Source organism: Tigriopus californicus, chromosome 4 (assembly GCF_007210705.1).
Source record: "Tigriopus californicus strain San Diego chromosome 4, Tcal_SD_v2.1, whole genome shotgun sequence".
Taxonomy (NCBI): Eukaryota; Metazoa; Arthropoda; class Copepoda; order Harpacticoida; family Harpacticidae; genus Tigriopus; species Tigriopus californicus.
The window spans coordinates 586,238-607,150 of NC_081443.1; the positions used below are offsets into that span (position 1 = coordinate 586,238).

Below are 20,913 nucleotides of genomic sequence, written 5' to 3' on the forward strand. Positions count from 1 at the left end.
AGGCAAGGGAACTTTCAGACGATTTGTTTACGAAGAAGTGGGGGAAAGGCCCATAGGCCCTCGAGACCTTTTTCCTCTTCTTTTAGTCCCTCTTCTTTGTGGCCAGCATTAATATTTTATCAAGGAAAGACTGCGGGAGGGACCGTGAGGTCATGATATTTCCCGAAAGTGTGACCTCCCCAGTGAAAATGCATAAAGACGAATGCTTCCGCTCTAGCCTCTCTGTCCCTGTCTCTGTCCCTCGCTCCTTACCTGCGTACATACGGTAAACTGTAGTAGTAGTAGTAGGAGGAGTAGTAGTAATAGAAGAAGTACAATTTGGAACCCCACAAGCATTGGAGAGGCTTCTAATCTAATAGTGGACTCCAAATCCTATTATGATCAAAGTGTCCCCCTCCCATCAGCGGTGCATTGGCATTCCATCCATGAGCAATGCAATGTCCAATATTGGAACATTTTGGTGTTGCTTCTTACCTGCTGCACGTTTTCCGAAAGGTCGCTCAAACTCAGGTTGTAGACCACATTCCGGGCCCCGATCAGAAGTGAAACCCCGTCCGACTGGAGGAGCTTGAAATGGTCTTGATGTGTTTGATTGCCCATGAAATTCTTGACGGTGTCTGAAAGGAGACAAAATGACGTTAAATAAGGATGACATGCCCGGCTACTACTCGAATGAGAATGACTCTCGGAGCCAACGACAAGTCGACGCACGGCAAAAGTACAGTTTATAACTTGTTGAAATTTAGAATGAGGAAGAATGTCGACTAATGGATAGAGAAGCCAAGGAATAAATGAAATGGGGAAACGCATGTTTTATCTTGATCTTTTTTGGCAAGGAGAATTATCAGGTAGCCAAGCAGAATTTCTCTTCCTTAACTCTGACATCTCACGCTTAATGACATCAAAAGGTGAGGAGACGCGACACCCCAAACGAACGAGAGAACGTGGCTTATGAACCTGTGCGAGCGACTACCTCAAAGGCCCACTTTCTAATGGGCTCCGGTCTGGATGGATAACTTATGAGTTATGGCCTTTTCCGCCTGTCCAATTCCTCGTCCATTCCGTTATTCTATAGACATGCACACACATGCACACACGTACACGCTACTGTGCGGTACTTTGCTGTGCCTCCATGAAAGTGGTTTGTTGTCCTTGCGTTCGTTTGAATGCCCCCTACAACGGATCTGACAATGGCTCGTCTCAATGTGTATTTATTGCTATTGCTACACTGCTATCGTATTAGAGAAAATCTTCGTGAATGGAAAGTGAGATGAAGTGGATTTCTTCCCGCAATGCATCACGATTTTTGGGTGGGCCTCATTCAGGGCCAGATGATATGGATCTTCTGTACTTGGACTGTGTGTACCAACGTTCCTTCAAACACTTCTCATTCAGTCAATGACCATGCAAAACGCTCTACTACATACCAGTGGTAACTATTTGTGCCTGCCCTTCGATGTATCTCATACTAGCATCATTGTTCAAAACCGATTTTCTCCTGCTCTTTCGCCTGCGTCATCAGTGTAGGGTCCTGATCGAGGAGTCCCATCGAAATGTGCAAATCACGAGAAATCCGACATGGTACCCACAACCTGTCGAAATAAGGCCCATTTTAAATCAACGGGATTCTGGCCACGCCCGCCTTTGTTTGGGCCATTAGCCAAGTCAAAACGGACTTTCTCTCTCCCTTGAATCGGCTAAACGCTCTTGAAGCCCGTTAGTTGATATCTTCGGGCCTCATCTCGAGTCTATTCATAGAGTTATTGCAAAAGCTTCTCCTACTACTACTACTACTACTACGTACACATAGTATGATTGATTGATGGATGTTGTTTCCGACATCTCCGAAAATGGCTAAGGGTGCGGCAAGATTGGTAGAAATTTAACATTGATACCATCCACTCCAAGAGAAAGAGTGAGAAGATTTCCCTTTCCAAGCAATTTGCTCTCCATCAGAGAGAAGAATCATTCAAATTCTCATGAAACACATGCTCGATTTAGCGAGTCTTCTCGAAAGTCATGTGCGCACCCACCCCCATCCACGATGTTTCTTTGTTGCACGTGTCAGTTTTGAAGGCATTTTTCTCGTGCTGAGCTAATGAGGCACTAAAATTACATGGATAGGGGCCCAAAAGGCATCAACCTGTTGCCTAGGGCATCTAGGCTCTTTGGAGTTTTCTTGAGAAACACCAGAGACAGAGAGGTAGAAATCGTCTCAACGTGCTGCATAATGACCCTTTCTTTCAAGCTGATCCTCCCATTGAACCTCAACCAACAACGACAATGGGGTCTGACTGAGATCATCCGTCAACTTGAACCAAATCCCTAACCTTGTTTTTTCGGGGCAGTTGTTTTGTATTCCTCGCATCCCTCCAAATCCATTCATATCCATCCCCGCATCACCGCATCCCTTCATCCAACTTGAGAGGGAGGGGATATCATCAATATCCGAGAAGTACCTTAGAATAGGTGGTCCCTGGGTTGGACGTCATCAACATGAAATCATGACATTGGCAGATTTCACTTCTCACGGATTAATCATTGGTCTATTGTTGGTTGGCCGAAATCCCAATGTTTGAATTCCATTCACATTGTCAATAACAATGAGAGACAGACAAGGGAGACCAGGGAGAAAAGAGGCACCCTGGTCATCATGGATTTCTCCGATTCAATCGTGAACGATGGTCTTTGTCAAGCATTGGCCATGCTTTTCCCAGTTCATCATCATTCAGGACACACCTTTTGAGCCAGATGCTCCAACATATGAACGAGGGTTTACCATCAATATTGAAAGAGATGTTTTATAAGCCAACACAACGAGCGAGTGGGACGAGCTTCGCTTTGAATTGGCTCTGCAATTGTGATTTTGGCCCCTTTCTCAAAGACGCTCACATTATTCAATCGCTCTGCTAACCACTGAGAGCGCTGAACCAAAGACCAAACTCAATTTTCCACAAAAAAGGTGTCCTGTCTCTTCATTTTGTACTTTTTAGAGAGTCCATGGGAAGTAAAATTCAGACCCCCCCCCAGTCTAGCGCAGTATATTTCTTGAGGTCCTGACAGAATCCCGAGAGGACAAGGAACTTCTTCGGCAACGTCTGACAGACAAGCTTTGGTATGCTCATCTTGGACCAAAATATCTCTCAAAAACTTTCGGGAAGTCCGCCATGTCAAATATTTTGCGCTCGGTTTCCTTCGAAACCCGAGACGAGGGAAGTGACTTGGAATTCCTAAAGACAAGTGAGAGAGAGAGAGCGCCAACAGTCTTTTTGTTGCGGTCGGGAAACCCACCACGTAAACAAGTTGCCTCTTCCAGAATGATTGAGAGGCGTAAGACACCTTGTATTTGGTAAGAAAGGGACCGATCGTCGCGGCTCTTTTCAGGGCGAACTTCGATCTTAAAGCTATTTAATAGGGCCTCTGAGACAACAATCTTGCCAAAGTTAGCTGCATGCATTAACGAGACTAGAATGATCATGTTTGCCAGTAGCCAAGATTCTGCTGGAAAAAGAAGATAACGTATCTGACTGATTAGAATAGACCTGAAGTCGAGCACTCTCGTCTTTTTCCTCCATGGAGATAGCTCACGAACAAACTGAATTAGGATGATGCTTACTCTCGTTCACTTTAGCAAATTCAAATTTCGTAATGGAGTGATCATTGTACGTACTATGATGTACATACATATGCGAGTACATCCACTCACCGGGTGACCGAAAAAATTACATGTAGCGTTGCACTTTTTGCGGTGAGAAGGCGAGTATTGGGATAAAAGTGTTAGACAATCATCCTTGGTAGCATATTTTGTAATTGGCACAAGTTCAAGAGTCATCTCGGGATGAGAGGGCCAAGGTTGGCGGTAGCTGAAGTGCGAAGAAATCCAGACTTCGAGGGGAAAGTTGGACATTGAGGCACATTATTCTTCCGTCATTTCAATTAAACACATTGGACATGGTGAAAGTTTCATGGCCATCTTTGACACTTCCATCGTTTCCTGTGATGTTCATGGGAATGAAGAGGGAGAATCCCCATGATCTCAATCCCAATGCAAATGTTCGACACGGTCTAATAAACATTGGTCTCGAGAATCATCTCCATCATATCTTATCAAATCATGTGGGCTCATCAAGAAACTCGAGCAAAAACACATTGGAGTTGGCCGAACGAACGAAAGACGATCTTGTGATGAAACACAAAGAAACCAAGAGACTTTCCATTGAGCAGATGTATAATTTGTAATTTCCGAGTGATTGATGGTTGAGATTAAAACCAACCTTTATTACTGGACTTTCTACGGCCTGTCTGAATGACAATGCCTGGTCGAGTGTAAAAAACATATCATGTACAACAAGTTATTGATGACAAGCCGAAGTTTGTCCCACTTTTCAGGCTGAACAGAGATAAGATCTTGCTATGGCTTTAACAGAGACTCATCATGTCACATTTTTGGGCAATTTTGACAGGCACGAAATCGATTACGGAAACATTCAGCTTCATCAGTTGTTGGGCTGGGCTAAGACAACATCGGAGATATTTGGTTAAAAAAAAGTGAGTTCAACAAAGTCATCTCCTTTGTCACGTTTTCTTTGACCACAGACTTGACAAGGAGATGTCAAGTAAAGAAATCCGATGTTCTCACAAAAACCTTTATGAGATAAAACATCGTCCTTCCTTGGACTGTTATTGATGAACGAGTACGTGTAACCTCTTTTTTCCCACTAATGAAGGAGGAGGAGGAGGAGGAGGAACTCTATAACTAAATAGGATATGGGGAAGTCAATTTAGTCAACAACCTGCTCCCAGTTTCATTCATGTGTTTATTTTCAAATGTCACAATTGACAGCTCTTCTCTTCATGTTCGCCTCAATTTGCAACTCTGGAAACGCCATTAGGGGCATTCTCACTCCTTCTCTTGCTCCAACTTTGACACACATAGGAAAAGGCGAGATAGAGAGCATGCAAGCAACAACAGCATCGTTTTGGTCAGTCCTCCAAATGACGCCTGGATTTATGAGCCTTCAGGGTTGCTCGCCTCACTGGCCCTGTAATTTGGCTTCTCATTACTTCGGTGTGGAAAATCGCCATGCAACCATCCCACTTCACTGCGTACATCCCCCGACCGTCTCAAATCGGACTTTCTGCGAAGAGTTACTTGTTTGGTGTATTGGTCATTGAGGGTTGAACGCCAATCCAGCATCACCATTCACCAGTGAGAATTGTGGGTTGTACAGAGCCTCACACCAAGAGAACGCCACTGAACTTCCACCCAATGACCGGGGGCCATATTTTTCCACTCATTTAGTGCTTGGGCACTCTCTGGTCAAAAAAAGTGCTCTCCCCATCCAAACCAGGGTGAGATGGGAGGATAGAAGAGGTTCAGGCGAGCAAAAAACAAAAACAATTCAACCACAACCAACCACAACAACAATCACTCCCGCAGCCACAGCAGCCCACTCAACGAACGAGATATAAAGATAAAGAACACCACGACACCAGACCACTTGACCAGGGCTAATTTATGACCAGCTTGTTCCTCTTCGTGGTTGGGCCCACCTTGCATTCAACCTGTTCCAAAGCTCATCTATTTCAGGCCTCTTCTCGTACAGGCATACTACGTGTTAGGAAAGCCAAATGAGGACACCATTTCTCATCGGAGAGAAAATCTGGATTTGGTCTCTGGATCAAATGAAACTTGATGCAACATCCATCGGATTTTCCTTCACACTTCGGAAGAAAAGTGAACATTCCTATTCCGCGGTTATGGGACAAGGGGAGCAATCGGTCTAAGGTTGATAACAAGGCTCATTTGTCGTTGGATGAGCTGATAACACGATGACTCTCCGCGAACGTGCAGTGCATGCCTCAACGTCCATTAACCCAAAATTTGCCCTGCGGGACCCACGCATCTTCGTAATTTCAAGTTTCAGACAATGGATGGAAAAGTCTGCTCGAAAATCGAGCATTCCTTCGACAACACCATCGAGAGGTGCCTGGGCTCCAGAGGTGATCACATGACCCCCCCCTCTGCTTATCAACCTCAAGCCATTGATTGAGCCGAGAAGGCTGGGCATCATAAGTTGTCTGTCTGCTCATTGAGTGGAGCCTGGTCGTGAATGAACATCTCTGGCGATTAGCAACCCCATGTCACGTCACGTTTGACTGAGTGAGAGACCAAGGCAGAGAGGCCAGGAGAGACGCCTGCCATGATTAGGGTGGTTTGTAGATGGTTTCAAACCATCTGAGATTAAACCCGGGTACTATGTTTGTGAGTGTCTTCTAATCGATTGGGGCCGATCCAAGGCGAAATCAATCATATCAGACACAAGCGTTGCTTCTCTAGAAGAGGAGACCTTGCCATTCCAGAGGATACCAAATGGTTTTAAAACTGGAATGCGCATCTCAGACCAGGAAATCCGAAGAGGAGAGAGAGAGAGAGAGTCCATATGCTTGTTCGTGCGCCTTTCAACTCGAGTTCAAACCACTTTTGTCAGCATTTTCTCGAATGTCCGAGAGCATTTAGCCCGTTGATGATCAAGTTCTTGGAAGATCTCAAGTCAAGATGATCTTGCGTTCAACGACCATGATGAGGACAGCCCGTCCGTCAACCATCAGCCATGGGATTGGAATTCCAATTCAGCCCCTTAACCGGGTGGTATTATTCAATACGAGATTCCTGGCTGGATGAAATGCAAAAGTCGGTTTGACAGACGTCACCATGACTATATTTACGGCGCTCCTTTGAAGGAATATTCCGTATGTACAGTAATAGCTTTGCTTGTGGTAGTAGTTATGGTGATGTGGCGAACCATTCCAATGTACAGGTAGGTAAGAGATGGTAAACAGAACTTCTCGCAACCACCCAATGGTTCACCATCACCATCATTGCATGTCACGCTTGTTTTGACTCATTCCCAGGAACATTTAGGTCACTAGGCACGAAGTTAACGAACCCCGCAAGAACCATTATACTCGTTCGACTCTATTTTCAATCATGGTTGTTGCGCGTCGCCCGTCAACTTGCAATTCATCATCATAGTCCACCAACACAGTCAACCAACCAACCAACCACGATTCTTGTCAGGTAGCCGCGTGTACAGAGTACAACTCCTAATATCGTTCACTATCTTCCCTATCCAACCTGGAATCTACTGCAATCGATCTTCCCCACTGACCATCATGATCATCACAGGTTGGCCAACAACCTTCCTCACTTGTCTCTTCTAGGTAGGATGAAGCGAGCTGGTCGAGTGAAGGGGGGTTGAGCGAACCGAATCCAACCCTTTGTCGCCAAGACAGGCTCGGTCCTGATGGGCTAAGGTCAAGAGAGCTCACCAAAGTAAATATCAAATTCCTTCTCATTCAACTTGCAATCGCTGACCGGTTTCTCGACAACATTAATCGGCAGAAAATGTGAACAAAAGTCTCCTTGTCGACAAGGTATTTTGTTGGCAATTCAGTCCAACTTCTTTTGCTCTATCCAAGCTATCCAATTTCTGGGTCAGCCACTCGCTCCATTAATAATCCTTCTCTTTTTCCTCCCAAGTGTTATTTTTTCGTTTCCTTTTAGAGCTGAGGGGCTTCTTAATGGTCTGATGTTAAGAGCTAGTAGGTCTCCAAAATGACGCTTACAGAGAGGAGCTTTTTAGCAACGCCAATGGCAATCAGTTGTCCGCAGGACTTGCCGGAGTTAATCCTATGCTTGAGCCCACAGCCCGACCAATGGCCCGTGCCCATTCAGCCCGTTACCAGGTAGGCCGGGCTGGGCTTAAAGCAGCTTAGTCATGCTACGGGAGGCGGGTCGGCCGGTCCCTGTTTGTATTGAAATAGAAATGGCTGGAGACCAGGGAGACTCGGGCGGCAGAGAGATCGAGGGGAAGACAGAGAGAGACGATCGACGTAGACGGGGTTTGAAGTGGCAGGTTGCTTTTCGGGGCACACCAACTCAACCACAGCCGATGTATGGGGTTGTTGTATAATAAATTGCGAGATAATCTCCCTTGCTTTGAGGATGATTTCACATTGTGAATATATGGCTAATCCTCGGGTGGAAATATCTGACCAGCTGCTGTCTTGGACTGGGGCATTGTTGACAAGAATCTGATTTTCAACCGGGGCGTGACAGGTCTGGACAGAGGTTTTATGGCTGAATACGCCCATAGATGACGGTTTGATCTGCCAATCCCACCGATTCCATCATGAGATATTGGCTACCCGTTGTTATATGATGTACCAGTATACGTAGAGAACAGGCGCTCATTTGCTTCGCGAGTAGTCCAGACCATGACTTGGTGGAAAAGCTGGTGATGATTGCTCCCTCCATGGCCAGATATCCCTCCATCTTCACTACGCATTGTATGTACACATGGACGAATTTCGAACTGAACTTAATTAGTTCCAGCTTGGCCCCTGACATCATGGAAGTGGCTTATCGTTTGGGAAGATCTTCACAATCTGTCTGTGAATTACTCTCCACGTTATGAGATTCATTTTTCAACAGGGCGGAGATGAGTGTCAACTAAAATAATGGTGCTAATAAAAAAACGAGCTTCCTGTCTTGTTTGTTGACAAAGGGTTGAAAGAATCAGCATGAATTCCCATCCCTCACTTTCGCCAAGATCGCCAAAACCTTTGTTGAAGGTGTCGTTGAAATGACTTCATTTGGGGCATGAGGAGGGTTGCTTGCGAAATTTCCCAAATACGTCGTACGAGTGGCTTTGAGATCACCACGTCTATCCATCCAACTCAGAGGGCAAACATTCAACTCGGATTTCTCACGAATCATGGTTAAAGGATCTAGAGATTGAGCATGAGCCATGTGTGTATGAGTGTCATCAGGTGCATTTTGGGGCTGGTTTCCAGTCAAGTTTCGGTGTTCATTGAGCAATCAAACTTTCACAGGAGAATCTCGAAGACGGGCTCGTTATAATTTGACCATTTATATGCACGTCTCGCTCTTGAACGAGTTTGTCTTTCAATGAGCTCTAAACACGCATCACAAAACAAAAAGGGGTTTTCCCACATCCTCCCTTCAATATTGCGGCACTAACACTTAAACACCGTCTCATATAATACACAACCCCTTCGACAAGGTGATTGAATCGTCTTGGCCTTTTCTCATGTTCGACTTTGAAAATGTGGACCATGTGATTGCGAAGCGTCTTATTTATCAACGATTCAACAAATTACTACCTTCAGTGAGAGAGAGACAATGGCCTGCAGCTAACAGAAAACACTCTCACAACCAATAAAAGTGTTTCCCGTTTATTACCCTACTCCATATGGTGTCATGTGTTGTCATTTTTTTCGGATCTGCAGCGAACACCGCGCTTGTACGTATGGATAAATGAAAAGAGTGTATGCTCGTCCAGAATGTCTTCAAATAAAGCCGAAACTACCTCGTTTGAGGAGATGTCGAGATTTGGAAAGAGCTCCAGCGTGTTCTTATAACCTCGTCGAGTTTTTGAGAAGAGCCTACGCGACCCAATGGTCAAAAATGGATCTTTGTGTTAAACCCTATGAACAGGGGATCAACTACCATCTCAGTGAGGTCATCTCTTATTGAGATATTTGAGTATCTGTCCCCAAAGGCATGGAAGAAATTTCGGCTCAATGCCTCCAAATGGCCCCAACAGGGTCATATTGAAGCAAAAGATTTTCAATCAATTAGGGCCCAACTCGAGGGTCTCCCTGACACACTAATAACAGACTGACCAAACTTCACAGACAGTTCTAGAGCAGGTTTCAACGCTCAATGAAGCTGTCCAGAAAGCTATTAATCTTGGGGCCAAAATTGGGGCATGAAATCCCGTTGACCTTCACATGTATAGCCCCAAATCATGAGACTATAAGAGTTCCTGGCATCGAAGCCCTAATTCAATGGTCAGAAACACTGGAGACTAGGATCTTAGAACTGACCTGGAAAAGACAAAGAAAAAAGGATGGTGGAGATTCATTTCAAAGGGGTTTCATCATAGCAATTACTCTTGAAGCACAAACAGCACGTCGAGAGTTTTCCACATAATAATGACATGTTGCGAAATGTGAGTTTATCCAAGAAATCCAACCCAGGCCCTCCTATGGAGCCCAGGGTTAATTACATTAAATTTTAATTCCTCCCCCCCCTCTCACCATCCCACCTAGTAAGTGAAGGAGGGCAATTTCGTAATTATGTAAAGTTTCCTCACGGGCATTAGTCAAAATAACAGCCAGAACAATGCATGCTGCAATAACGATTATTTCGATTCTTTTCCTTCATTTTTCGGGAAATGCCTCGGGTAAGGGCTGTCCTGCGAGAATGTGATCTATTGTTTCGCGCACGAATTTCCGCAGAGGTGGGAACCACCTTCAAATCGACAACTTCATTTCGATAACCTCGAACTTGCAACCAGCCAAAATGAAGTCATTCTTTGGTACCTTTAGTACCTTTTCACCATCCCCAGGCAATAATACGTATTTTGTACATGTGGTTTTTTGGCGTGGTTGAACGGATATTTCTTGCAGTTTCGGCTGAAGATTTAAAAGGAACAGGAAGAAACCTTTGTTTGGAAGTGTAAAAATCTCCAAGACTCGTCTGACATTTCGTGTGGAGAACAACAGGTGATCACAGACTGGACAAACTAATTGGTTTTGTGTCTAGAAATCAGCCAAGGTTACACAACCACCACTATAATTAGGTTATCGATATCTTGAAAGGCGGGAAAATAATCAACGTGAAGGTCAATTCGAATGGACGAAATGTCTTCGTTCAAGCGTCAACGCTGATATTGCTTAGCAAGTTTTTCACAAAAGGCTCTCGGAAGAATGGTTTTTGAGAGTGGAAGATGATGAAATGTCTGGCCTTTATCGGACAGGCCTTGATGATGGCCATTCCAATGGCTGAAGGGAAGGCCCGCGTTTTCCTAGTGGTACTCCTCCTCCAAGTTATCAGACAGGGGAAACTTTCCAAAGGACGAGGGGATAAAAAAAAAGAGGAAGACGGACAAAAAGTTGCCCAACCTTCCTTGACCGTCCTGAACTTGAACCTCTTCTAGGATATGACTACTACATTGTACATAAAGAGACTTCCCACGATCCACGATCCTTTTGGGATGCAATGAATTTTTGAATACTTTTTGGCTTTTAATAGGAATGCATCGGCGTATCAGTGTCAGATCTCTTAACTGATCTTGAATGAAAGAATGGTTCTTCTCTTTTTTCCCGTGTTGTCATGCATTTGAGGATCGTAATCATGCGGTGTACACTGTATCCCGTACAGTTATGAACCTGCCTATACGTAAGTGGTTCTACTATAGTCGCCATGCGTGCCTGCGTTTTATTGTCCAATCTTATTGAAGTTTGATCATCTCCGATGACAGGGATAACACCCATCCTCACGATTCATACATTTCGTGCTCACGTTGGTTGAGAAAAAAAAGTCACAATGATTGCTGTGCGTAATGAAGCCACAGAACACTATACTGGGAATGATGATGTGGACGATGTGCCTAAAATCATGAAATGGCGTTCTTATGATGAGGTGGAAAGATGTCATTTGTCAACTTGGGGAGCTTCAATGCAAACAGCTCGGAAGCCGCGGGACAAGAAGCCATTTAAATAATCCCTCCCGGCAACTGACTCGAACTCCTCCTCCTCAAACTACTATTGTACGTACACTGTGCGACATGCGGGGTTCTCCTTCGGAAGAGATTCATACGTCCTCTGAAGCTGTCTTCCAAGTAAGTCAAGCAGTTCCCTCTCTGTCTCTCTGTCTCTCTCTCGCTCTTCATGGCCGGAAATGAATTTTCAAGACCTCACCCGTTATGAAGGAAGAAGGATCGGGGACTTGAACGAAAACGTCATATTCTCTTTGACACATGACGAAAGTATCCAAAACATCAACAAGCGAACGGACGGCGAGTCTCTGAGGTCGATTAGTTAAATGCATAGATGTCTCAAAAATTCGACAAACTGGAACTTTTGATCGAAATGAGGCTCTCGGTAGCACTTGGTGAGGACATCCCCACTGTCTTTCGATTTCACCGCTCCCAGCGTTATGTACTGTATACACGAAAACCCAGTCTCATTATGTTGCACAGCTCCAAGTAGTCAAACCAGGTGCGAATAACACGTACATTTACGTATACCCACATATGTACGCCTGATCTAGCTTGTGCAGGGTGACCCTAGTGATGAGGCTCAAAAATTAATGAGAGGAGGAGGGGCAATCCCGGGATAAGTTGACACTTTGATAAGGTTTTTTTGGCAACTCATCATCCACCTCGTCGTCGTCGTCGTCATTATCATCAGCTTCTACCAAAATGAGAGGATTTTTTCCGCATCAATGGATTTAGCAGACACATTCATTTGTGAGATTTGAGAACTGGAAGTTGTCTCATCTTACGTCGTCGTCCATTGCCATTTCAGAAACAATACCGGCTCGCTTCCAATGATTGAGTACATGTGTATGTACACCCTAGTAGACTCCATCTAGACTTCTTCCCAGTTTTAGGATCGATCGACAGACCGGCTTTCGTTGTCGTTGTTGTTGGAATAGTAGAAGTACCCCTAGAACTCCTGGAGTCCAAGACAGAATTGCAAATTTGCAAATCTGGTATGAGCTCGTTCCCAAACGAGGCTATCAAGTTTGGGGAAATAAAGAAATCATTTACTCAATCCATGTCACTGCAATAATGTGAAATCATCCCATTTTTGTTATGATGGACAACTCCTGGAACTCTCCGAGAACTCGGGCGTCAATTTAGTACCTTCAATGGCAGAAATCATCATGCTGTGAGACAAATCATCTCGCCACTCGCAGATGTATCTGGGCTCTACTCTCGGCGGACAGTCGGACAGTGATCCGCGTTTCCGGTTGGACTCAAAATATAGTTCTTTGTGTGGCATCTGTTTGTTGTGTCCAATCCAAAGTCCGGACACGGATCTAATGGATGAGCTGATCTCGAGTTTCTTCAATTTCGGAGACTTGCTCCTCGAGGAGCAAGTGACCCATGAAACCCACAAATAGGTAGAGCCTGGCAGCCAAAGCCAAACGGCACCTTTATGTCGGGAAATATCGGCCATCTTTTCTCGATTGATCCTCCTTGAGTGAGTCGGGTCTCGAAAGGAGGAAAAAAGCTGCTGCCACTTTCGTTAGCTTAAGAGTGATGATCACACAACAGAATTGGAGTGAGTCTTCAGAATCTTAGCCATAAATTTCGATCCATTGATAGATAAGGCCGTGGCAGGATTCTCAGGTGAATCACTATGATTATGGTTTAAGACTCTCGCAACTGGGTCGGACTGCTCCTCCTCGTTCTTGATCAGAAACAAAAGGATCGGTGATGGAACTTCTGATGAATGCTTCGCGTCCAAGTTCTCGAGCAGGGTCTCTCTCTTCCTTTTGCGATGAAGTGGGTCAGAAGAGACCCATAAATAATTCAAGGTATGGAGAAAGAGAGAGAAAGAACAAGTCATTCGGAGCGAGTTTTGCTCGGATCGTCCAATTCCAGTCTAATTGGGTATTATGGTTCATTGGATGCGCCAAATCGTAAACCGAAATTCATCAATGCGAGAGGGCAAGTAAGTCTGTTGAGCTTGTTTGTCTCTGTTCAGAGTTCACTCTCTCCTCGATCCTCATGGGTTCCAAGAGGAAACGCCAATTAGCCAAAGACGGTCGGGAGTCCGGCAAACTCGCCATTCGTTTCAAATGGTCGGAGCAGATCAACAATTGGTCCGGTGACCTCGTGGGGCGGTCTGGAAAATGCTCCTTCAATGCTTGAACGTCAGTGAGTTTTGCGTCTGAATTGTGCATTTCCTCTCACCCTGTCGTCGTGTTTCTCTGATGCCTCCTTGGGGAGAAATGGATTTCTATTTCGGGACAGATTTAACCGAAGAGAGAAGGGCCTTCTCCTCTCTCTTTAAAAGTGGCCCTTAAAGCCAAGAAAATACGGTGGATGGCGGAAATCCAGGGAGATAAGAAGAGGACGTCAACCGAGCCGAAAACCAGAAACGAAATGAAATACTGCCAACTAGATAGCAAGCAGCCAGCTATACAGTACAGAAGCTCAACCTCAAATGTCAGCTTGGCGTCTTGAATCGTTCTTTTCTGATCGGATCTGGCTTGACTCGAGGAAAAGCTCTTTCCTCTCTATCACCTTTTTGGAGGGAATCCAGGGCGGATTGGATGATGACTTTTGGTGTGATTTGGAAATTTGATTTTGATTGTGTTTGATTTTCTTTGCCGCCGTTCATTTCCTCCCCGAAAAAAACGACAAGTGGCCCCTTTTGAGAAGCAGAAGCTCTTTTGATATTTCGCCATCAAGATAATAACACAATTGGCGATAACATCCTCCTCGGTGGTTCTCGAGACTGAGCTTCCTTCAATGGCACTTTCAAGCTTGTCAAGGTTCTAAAACCCTCTTAGGCTGTATGGCCATGCCTATCAGAGATAAGTTTAACCCCCCTTCCCCCCTCCCCCCCCAGATGCACGATTCACTTCACTCGTCTCAAAGTGGTCGAAATCTATAACTGCGAAAAAAACATGGGTTCGTTAGTGATTATCGGATAGGCAATCACTAGGTGTATGTCGAGTACATCTGAAATAAAACTCAACCTAAGCCTCCTTGTAAAATAGCCAGTTCAAAATCTAATTATCCATCTACAAATGGCATGATTGCCTGGCCATCTCCCTCCATTTCTTCTTAGTTTGAGTTCTACCGAGTGTCTGGCGACTAAAACCTTTGGTATATGAAACCGGTTTCTTTTCTCGTTTCAATGCTTTGATGGTTTTTGCCACTTTCATTTAACTTGGACCAACACATCAAACGAAATGGGTTGGCGAACTAGCTGCTGGGCTCGCCATCAATTCTACTCGATTTAAATGTGCCGAGAAGTCTAGAACAACAAAAGTGAAAAAGCCCATCTACTACTGTACTGTATATGTTCCGTGCACACTAGCATGCAGCCGAGTCTGCGATTTCATTGTTATAGCATGGCCACAAAAGCAAAGAAATAAACTACCGAGTCTCCGAGAGCCCATAAACGCGCATCCAGCAGCTTGCCATCTTGCTGCCTTCAAAGTTAGCTTGGAGTGATAAAACGAGGACAGACAATACCCCCCCCATTTCAATCTGTAACCCTCGGGCAATGTGGCTCCGTAGGATACGAATGTCCTGGCTTTTGCAAAATCCCCCTTGTTTTCTTTGCCGGCCAATTTTTCATGCCCTCCAATTGTTGAACTCAGCTCTCACTCTCATCAAATAAAACATGGTCACAAAGGGAATGACAATCCCGGTTTCTTTCACATTTTCAACACGTTCACGCCGTATGAAACGTATGCAGAACCGCTCGAGGTTACAATTTTTTTTTTCAAGTATTGTGAAAGGACAAATGTAATTGATTGAAGTCCAGCAGAGCTTTGGCCTCTCGGGAACGAATAGAAATTAGTGAGACCATTTCTGTTCAAAGAGGGACAAGTGGATCGGTCTGGGCGACTGCCTAGAAATGTCCAAGCCGTGTTTTACAGCCGATCGTTCGCTTTTAAGCAGGTGTGAATCAGATCCCATTTGTCTGCTCAGCATCACAAAAACTCCCCCAAGTCTTCGAATTGGATAAGAATCTCAATCGCTCAAAAAGAGCGTCCTCTTAAAAAAAATGCAACAACGCCAGTGTTGGTGCCAAATGCGGGGGACGAAAGTTGATGGAATCGGGGCAGAATTGACCAAGTATCTTTTTCATAACTTCAGATAGGGCACATCAGGTCTGTGCTGTGCCTTATCTCGAGATGTCAGTTTTTAATGTGAACAAATCAACAGTAACAAATCATGACCCTTATCCTTTTGTATTGAGGTCAAGACAGACATGAGATTCGCACCTTGAGGTAAATTCACGCGTCTCCCTACCAAGAGAAGGTTTTGGCTTGAATTTAGGATCCCCATGTGAAACGCAGTCCAAAATGGAGACGATCAAAATATTTCAACAAGTTCGCCCGAATTGACGATCCATCCATTATCAGCGTTTTGGCAGGCTTTGAAGTTTAATTATACATTCTCAATCGATTGGATGGAGGCCCAGTTCAAAATAGTTTACTGGTATGTACGTATGCCTCCGTTCTGATGGTCAGCTGACAAAGCCCCCCCCCTCTCTATCTAAAAATTTTTGGGGGTTAGCTTATTGCTTGTTGAAGCGGCATCGCCTTTAAGACGAACCTCGTTGGATTCATTCGCCGAAAACGGAATGAAGCTCAGCGAATTCAATCACTAGATGATGAGTAAATCCATTTTGGTTTGTTGTCATTTTCTGATTGGTTTGGTGGAGGGAAGACGTCTTCCGAACACATGCGGGTCATCATCATGATCAACATCATCGATTTTTAATCCCAGATGTTACCTGGATTCCATTTGGGAGGCACTCTCTTTCGATTCAAACTGGTTTTAGAACCCCATGGTTGACAGGAACCATCACCAAAAAAACCATCATTGTTTGGCCGTCAATTTGTTCGTATGGAGCGCTCAAATGGTGCAAAAAGAGCTCTTGTCCAAGAGAGGATTTTATTCCTAAACAAATATGACAAGAAAGATCTCCCTACCCTGTACTTGGCAATGAGAATACCATAAACGTAAGTGGGGAGAGAGAAAAAAAGAGCTTTTTAGTTTACGCCCCGCTAGGCTGAAGAGTCCAAGAGATAATCGCTCTCATTTCAAATGGCAATTTGAGTGCATTTGCAGATGAATGGCGATAATAACAGGAACATGCGATTTCAGCACACTGTGATCTATGTTGGTCGTTTGCCAAATGTCAGAGACAAAAGGTCTGGATCTTGATTCTCCAATATCAGATGGACATACCATTCAGCATGGACCGAGAGCCTTGCTGGTCGGTCTCGTTCTGACATATTGTTCCCAGGATCTACATTCTCATAATGAGCTATGGCAGGCGTCCTATTACGTGCTCCTTATGGCTTAGTGTGAAGGAAAAGAGGCCTTTAAGCGATGATTCAACCACCACGACACGCATTGGTCATCAGAGGAGGGCTCCAGGCCATCCACACACGCGGGTCTAATGAGCTCTCTGGCCACTATTCATCGAGGCCTTGTGCACTATCTACATTCTCATAATGCAACACCAAAAATGGACATTCACTTACTTGAACAATACTGCAACGAAATACTGACATAAAAAAACATATTTTTCATTTTTTCTTCCTGACAACGCCAAAATGTGGGTTTTGTTGATGGCTATTAAAGCATAACGGTGGAAAGATCCAACCAAGTTTGGAGTGATTTGACTTGTTGCAAAAGGGCGGGAAATTCAAATTTTGTGTAATATCATGGAGGTTAGGCGGCTGATCATTAGCATAAGTGACTCTCAAGTCATAAAACCAAGAACATGTGTGGTGCGTTGTGTCGAATGAATCGAGATTGCTCCAGTAGTGCGAGTAGTGCACATGCAGTAAACGGAAGGAAGTGAGGTCGATTAATTGTTCAACAACTTGGCGACGTCGACAATCGTATTTTGTAAAATATTGTCGTTGATCATGCTCGCTCAAAGATTTCAAGGCACAACAAAATCCAGTATGAACATCTTCCAAAATTCCTTGATTCAACAACCCTACGCCACAAAGTTCATATGTGCCTCTGCCAATGGTCTACTTTCAAATTGATATAGCTATGACATCTGATCGAACTTGTGGCAAAGAAGTCATGAATACGAGATCAAAAGAATGATTCTATCTCTCTGCGATGTGAAATCGCATGCCCGAGAGTTCTTTAGAATGATTGTCAAGAGGAGAAGAGAAGAGCCATGCATTGCCATAATCATGAAGGTCATTTCAGGGCATTTTGACGCATTTTTCGTCTCAAATCAATCACTGTCAAAAGACATTATACATGCTACCACTTCATCTTTCTCCTGGAAGGTTTCAGTGAAATTTAATCAAACTCCCCAAAGTTGCTTGAGACCAGACTCACATAGCTAGCTTCTGAAGTGTCTAATAACGTCCCCTAGTGGCTTTTCACTGCCCACTAAAACTGCCATTTTATGGCTGAATTAACTTAAGTGTTGATTTATAAATCCCAGGAAAAGTGTCTCAGATTTCAGAATTTGCGTGAGCTAAACAGTTTCAGTTTGACTCCGGGATTCAAGAACGAGCAAAAAATAACGATGAAACCGAATTTTCTTTGCCATGAGCAAGCCTTGTTCTATTGGATTTCATTCACGTAGTTGGCATTAACCAGAAAGCAATCTCTTATTACACCTTTTTTGGTGACAAGATCTCCTCAACTTTCACCGATGCAAGTCTGAAATGTGCTATCATTTCTGGCTAGCTAGCTTTCCATCAAGTTAATACAGGAGCATTTTTTCTGTCTCAGAAAAGGTATGCCAAGAAACCAAATGAATTGAATTATCGCATTTATCAAGTTTTGAATTAATAAGAGAGTATTCATCCACCATAAACAATGTAATCGTAAGTCAAGCACACACGAAACCATGGGGGGCCTAATCCGAGTAAGGACTATGGCAAGATGGAACTGAATAAACTTGACTTGAGCAATCGATGGGCAATTCCAGAGGCGAGGAGGATGGAAGAATTTCTCTCTTGAATTCCGATTCGCATTTGTTTTTCCCTCCCGTTTTATCTTTGCTTGGGGTTCTCGGGTCTCGACAGCATTGCAGCGATGACCAATTCGTTGGGGAATTATGGATGCCATTCCATCATCCTCATCTCGGAAACATGTGGAAATAGCCGGTGAAAGTTGACTGCATATGCAAATTGTCATTCCCAGGTGGATCCTGGTTTCCGATGCCAAGTCTCATCACAACTAATCTTGGACGCAGAATCCCCAGGAACAAGGGTCAATCCGGTCGCTCCCCGGCAATTTGCTCCTCAAGAGCTCGTTACATGGATACAACGCAAACTGATCAATCCGTTCCTAGATGAGCTCGGTGATCTGCCATAAAAGTATAGGAGACTCCCCAGGGTTAAGATCACGTGAACGTAGGAGGACAGATGAGGCTCCGCGAGCAAATAAACCCTCTGCCAAACATGGACAGATGGAGAAACAATGAATTATCTGCCCAAAATGGTGCCTCTTAACTGAGTCTTTTAGCAAGACGAATGAGCGGGCCATAAATCTCATTTCAAGAAACGGGGTCTTACCTGATTTCTGACTGAGATAATTGACTCTGAGCTTGGGAGAGACATTTTCACCCCAGCCCAGAACGAAGGGCGAATGGACCCAAAACGACCCCAAAACGGCCAAAGCGAGGGTAAGAGGATGCATGCTTGATTGCAATTCACTTCACTGAATGTTGTCACACTTTCCTTCGATTTTCCGACTAAGCACTTAATAAACAGTTCAAGGGGACTTAATAAAAAGCATCCCTGTCATTTTTATTCTCTGTAACTCTCAATTCTTACTCCACGTAAGGGATAGATGCACTGGTAATAACAAGAATGAAATATTCGAGTTCACAGAACAGACGCTCTCTCACAACTGTTGATAAACGAGGCGTGCGAGATTCTGCAGGGGGAGGGAGCGCGCTCGAAGCCTCGGGGGGGGCGTGAATCAGAAGGCGGGGAGCAAGAGACAGCAGACCAAGTGGAAGATTTCGAGCGCGAGTTTCGTTCCTCAAAACAGGGTGAAGCCGGTGAAAATGCTCGATAAAAAAATAACCAGTTTGTTGCATTGGTTACTATGTGGGCCAGCCATTTCTACAACTTTGACTCACCTCTAGCTTTGAATTTTCCAGGTGAATCACCGATGTATGGGTATGTGGCTAGATTGTCGGTTGCAGCTTTTGAGTGGTTGCAGATTTGACTATCATGAAACACTTGTAGTGAAGGAGTTCATTAAACCGAGTGAGGCCATGTCAATTCTTTACCCCGGAGACGTGAACCGCTCATCTGCCCCACGAAAAAGATCCATTCCATCTGAGTTTGGGATTGGTGAATCTAAAGCAGGAACCACAGGACCCAGCCACTTTGTAGTCTCAAACTTCCAGAATCAACCCCGTCTTGCTTGCGATGTGGAAACTGGAGAGTGGCGTCTCGTCAGTCGCCCGGTTTCGTCGAACTCCCCACCCCAAGCCCCTTCAAACAGTATTCCAACCATCCCAACCATCACCACGAGCTTGGATCTCCCTCCCCAGGTGACCCGTTCCCCTGTGCAGAATGGAGTGAACAATGATGGTTTACCCTCACTATGGCTAGCACATAGCCCCAATCTCGTGAACGGGTGGTTGGTGGGTTGGTGGGTTGGTGGTGGTGCTTGTTAGTTTCATCAGAAGTCTCACCACCTTTCCTGGCTTTGGTCCATTGTTGGTTGCACTTCCAAAGAAATGAATCTAGGAAACAGAGAGTGAGTAAACGCCAAGACTTTCAGCTACGTCCACGATGGAAACTCAAGGGATGATGAGATGAGTCTCAAATAGATCGGGGAAATGTAATCTCGTTGACATGTGCGCGCAAATCGAGCCAAATATTTGTCTCAGGAATATGGATTAGCTCCGACTCGTCAATTTCGGATTTGTTTAAAACTTTCCCGGGATCGCATATCACCCACAAATGTATGGCGATAGTTGTGGGTTAAGTTGTATTTTCCATTTCTAACGCAAACATGTCAAAAAAAAATCCCCACCACGAGATCGAGACCAGAAGATGGAATAGCAAACTGATCACTTGAGCTTGCCATGATTGGCAAACAACGCGCTTTCCCCGGACATGGGGACGGTTATCTTGTGCAAGCCGCAAAACAGAAGAAAATCTTTAGTCAATTTGATAAGTCGAAACCACTACTAATACAGCAAACTTTTCTGGATAATTCAACGAACGCCCACACTCGATCCTGGCTGATTTGATTGTTCAAGTCAAAACATTCATTTCCCCGTCGGGGGATGCTGCAATGAATGGTTTGGCAACTACTTCAAGATCCAGTA

General features: G+C 44.6%; 1 protein-coding gene across 1 annotated transcript in view; it reads right to left on the bottom strand.

Moving 5' to 3' along the window:
- LOC131879870 (semaphorin-1A-like) overlaps positions 1-19,996 on the bottom strand; it is a 31,456-nt gene extending 11,460 nt beyond the window's left edge. Inside the window, exons 1-2 of the mRNA XM_059226330.1 lie at positions 19,136-19,996; positions 475-617 (exon numbers count right to left, since the gene is read on the bottom strand). Of these exons, the coding sequence (XP_059082313.1) occupies positions 475-617; positions 19,136-19,259 (267 nt within the window). The 5' untranslated portion in view covers positions 19,260-19,996. The remainder of the gene's footprint in view (positions 1-474; positions 618-19,135) is intronic.
- Between the last annotated feature and the right edge of the window lie 917 nt (positions 19,997-20,913).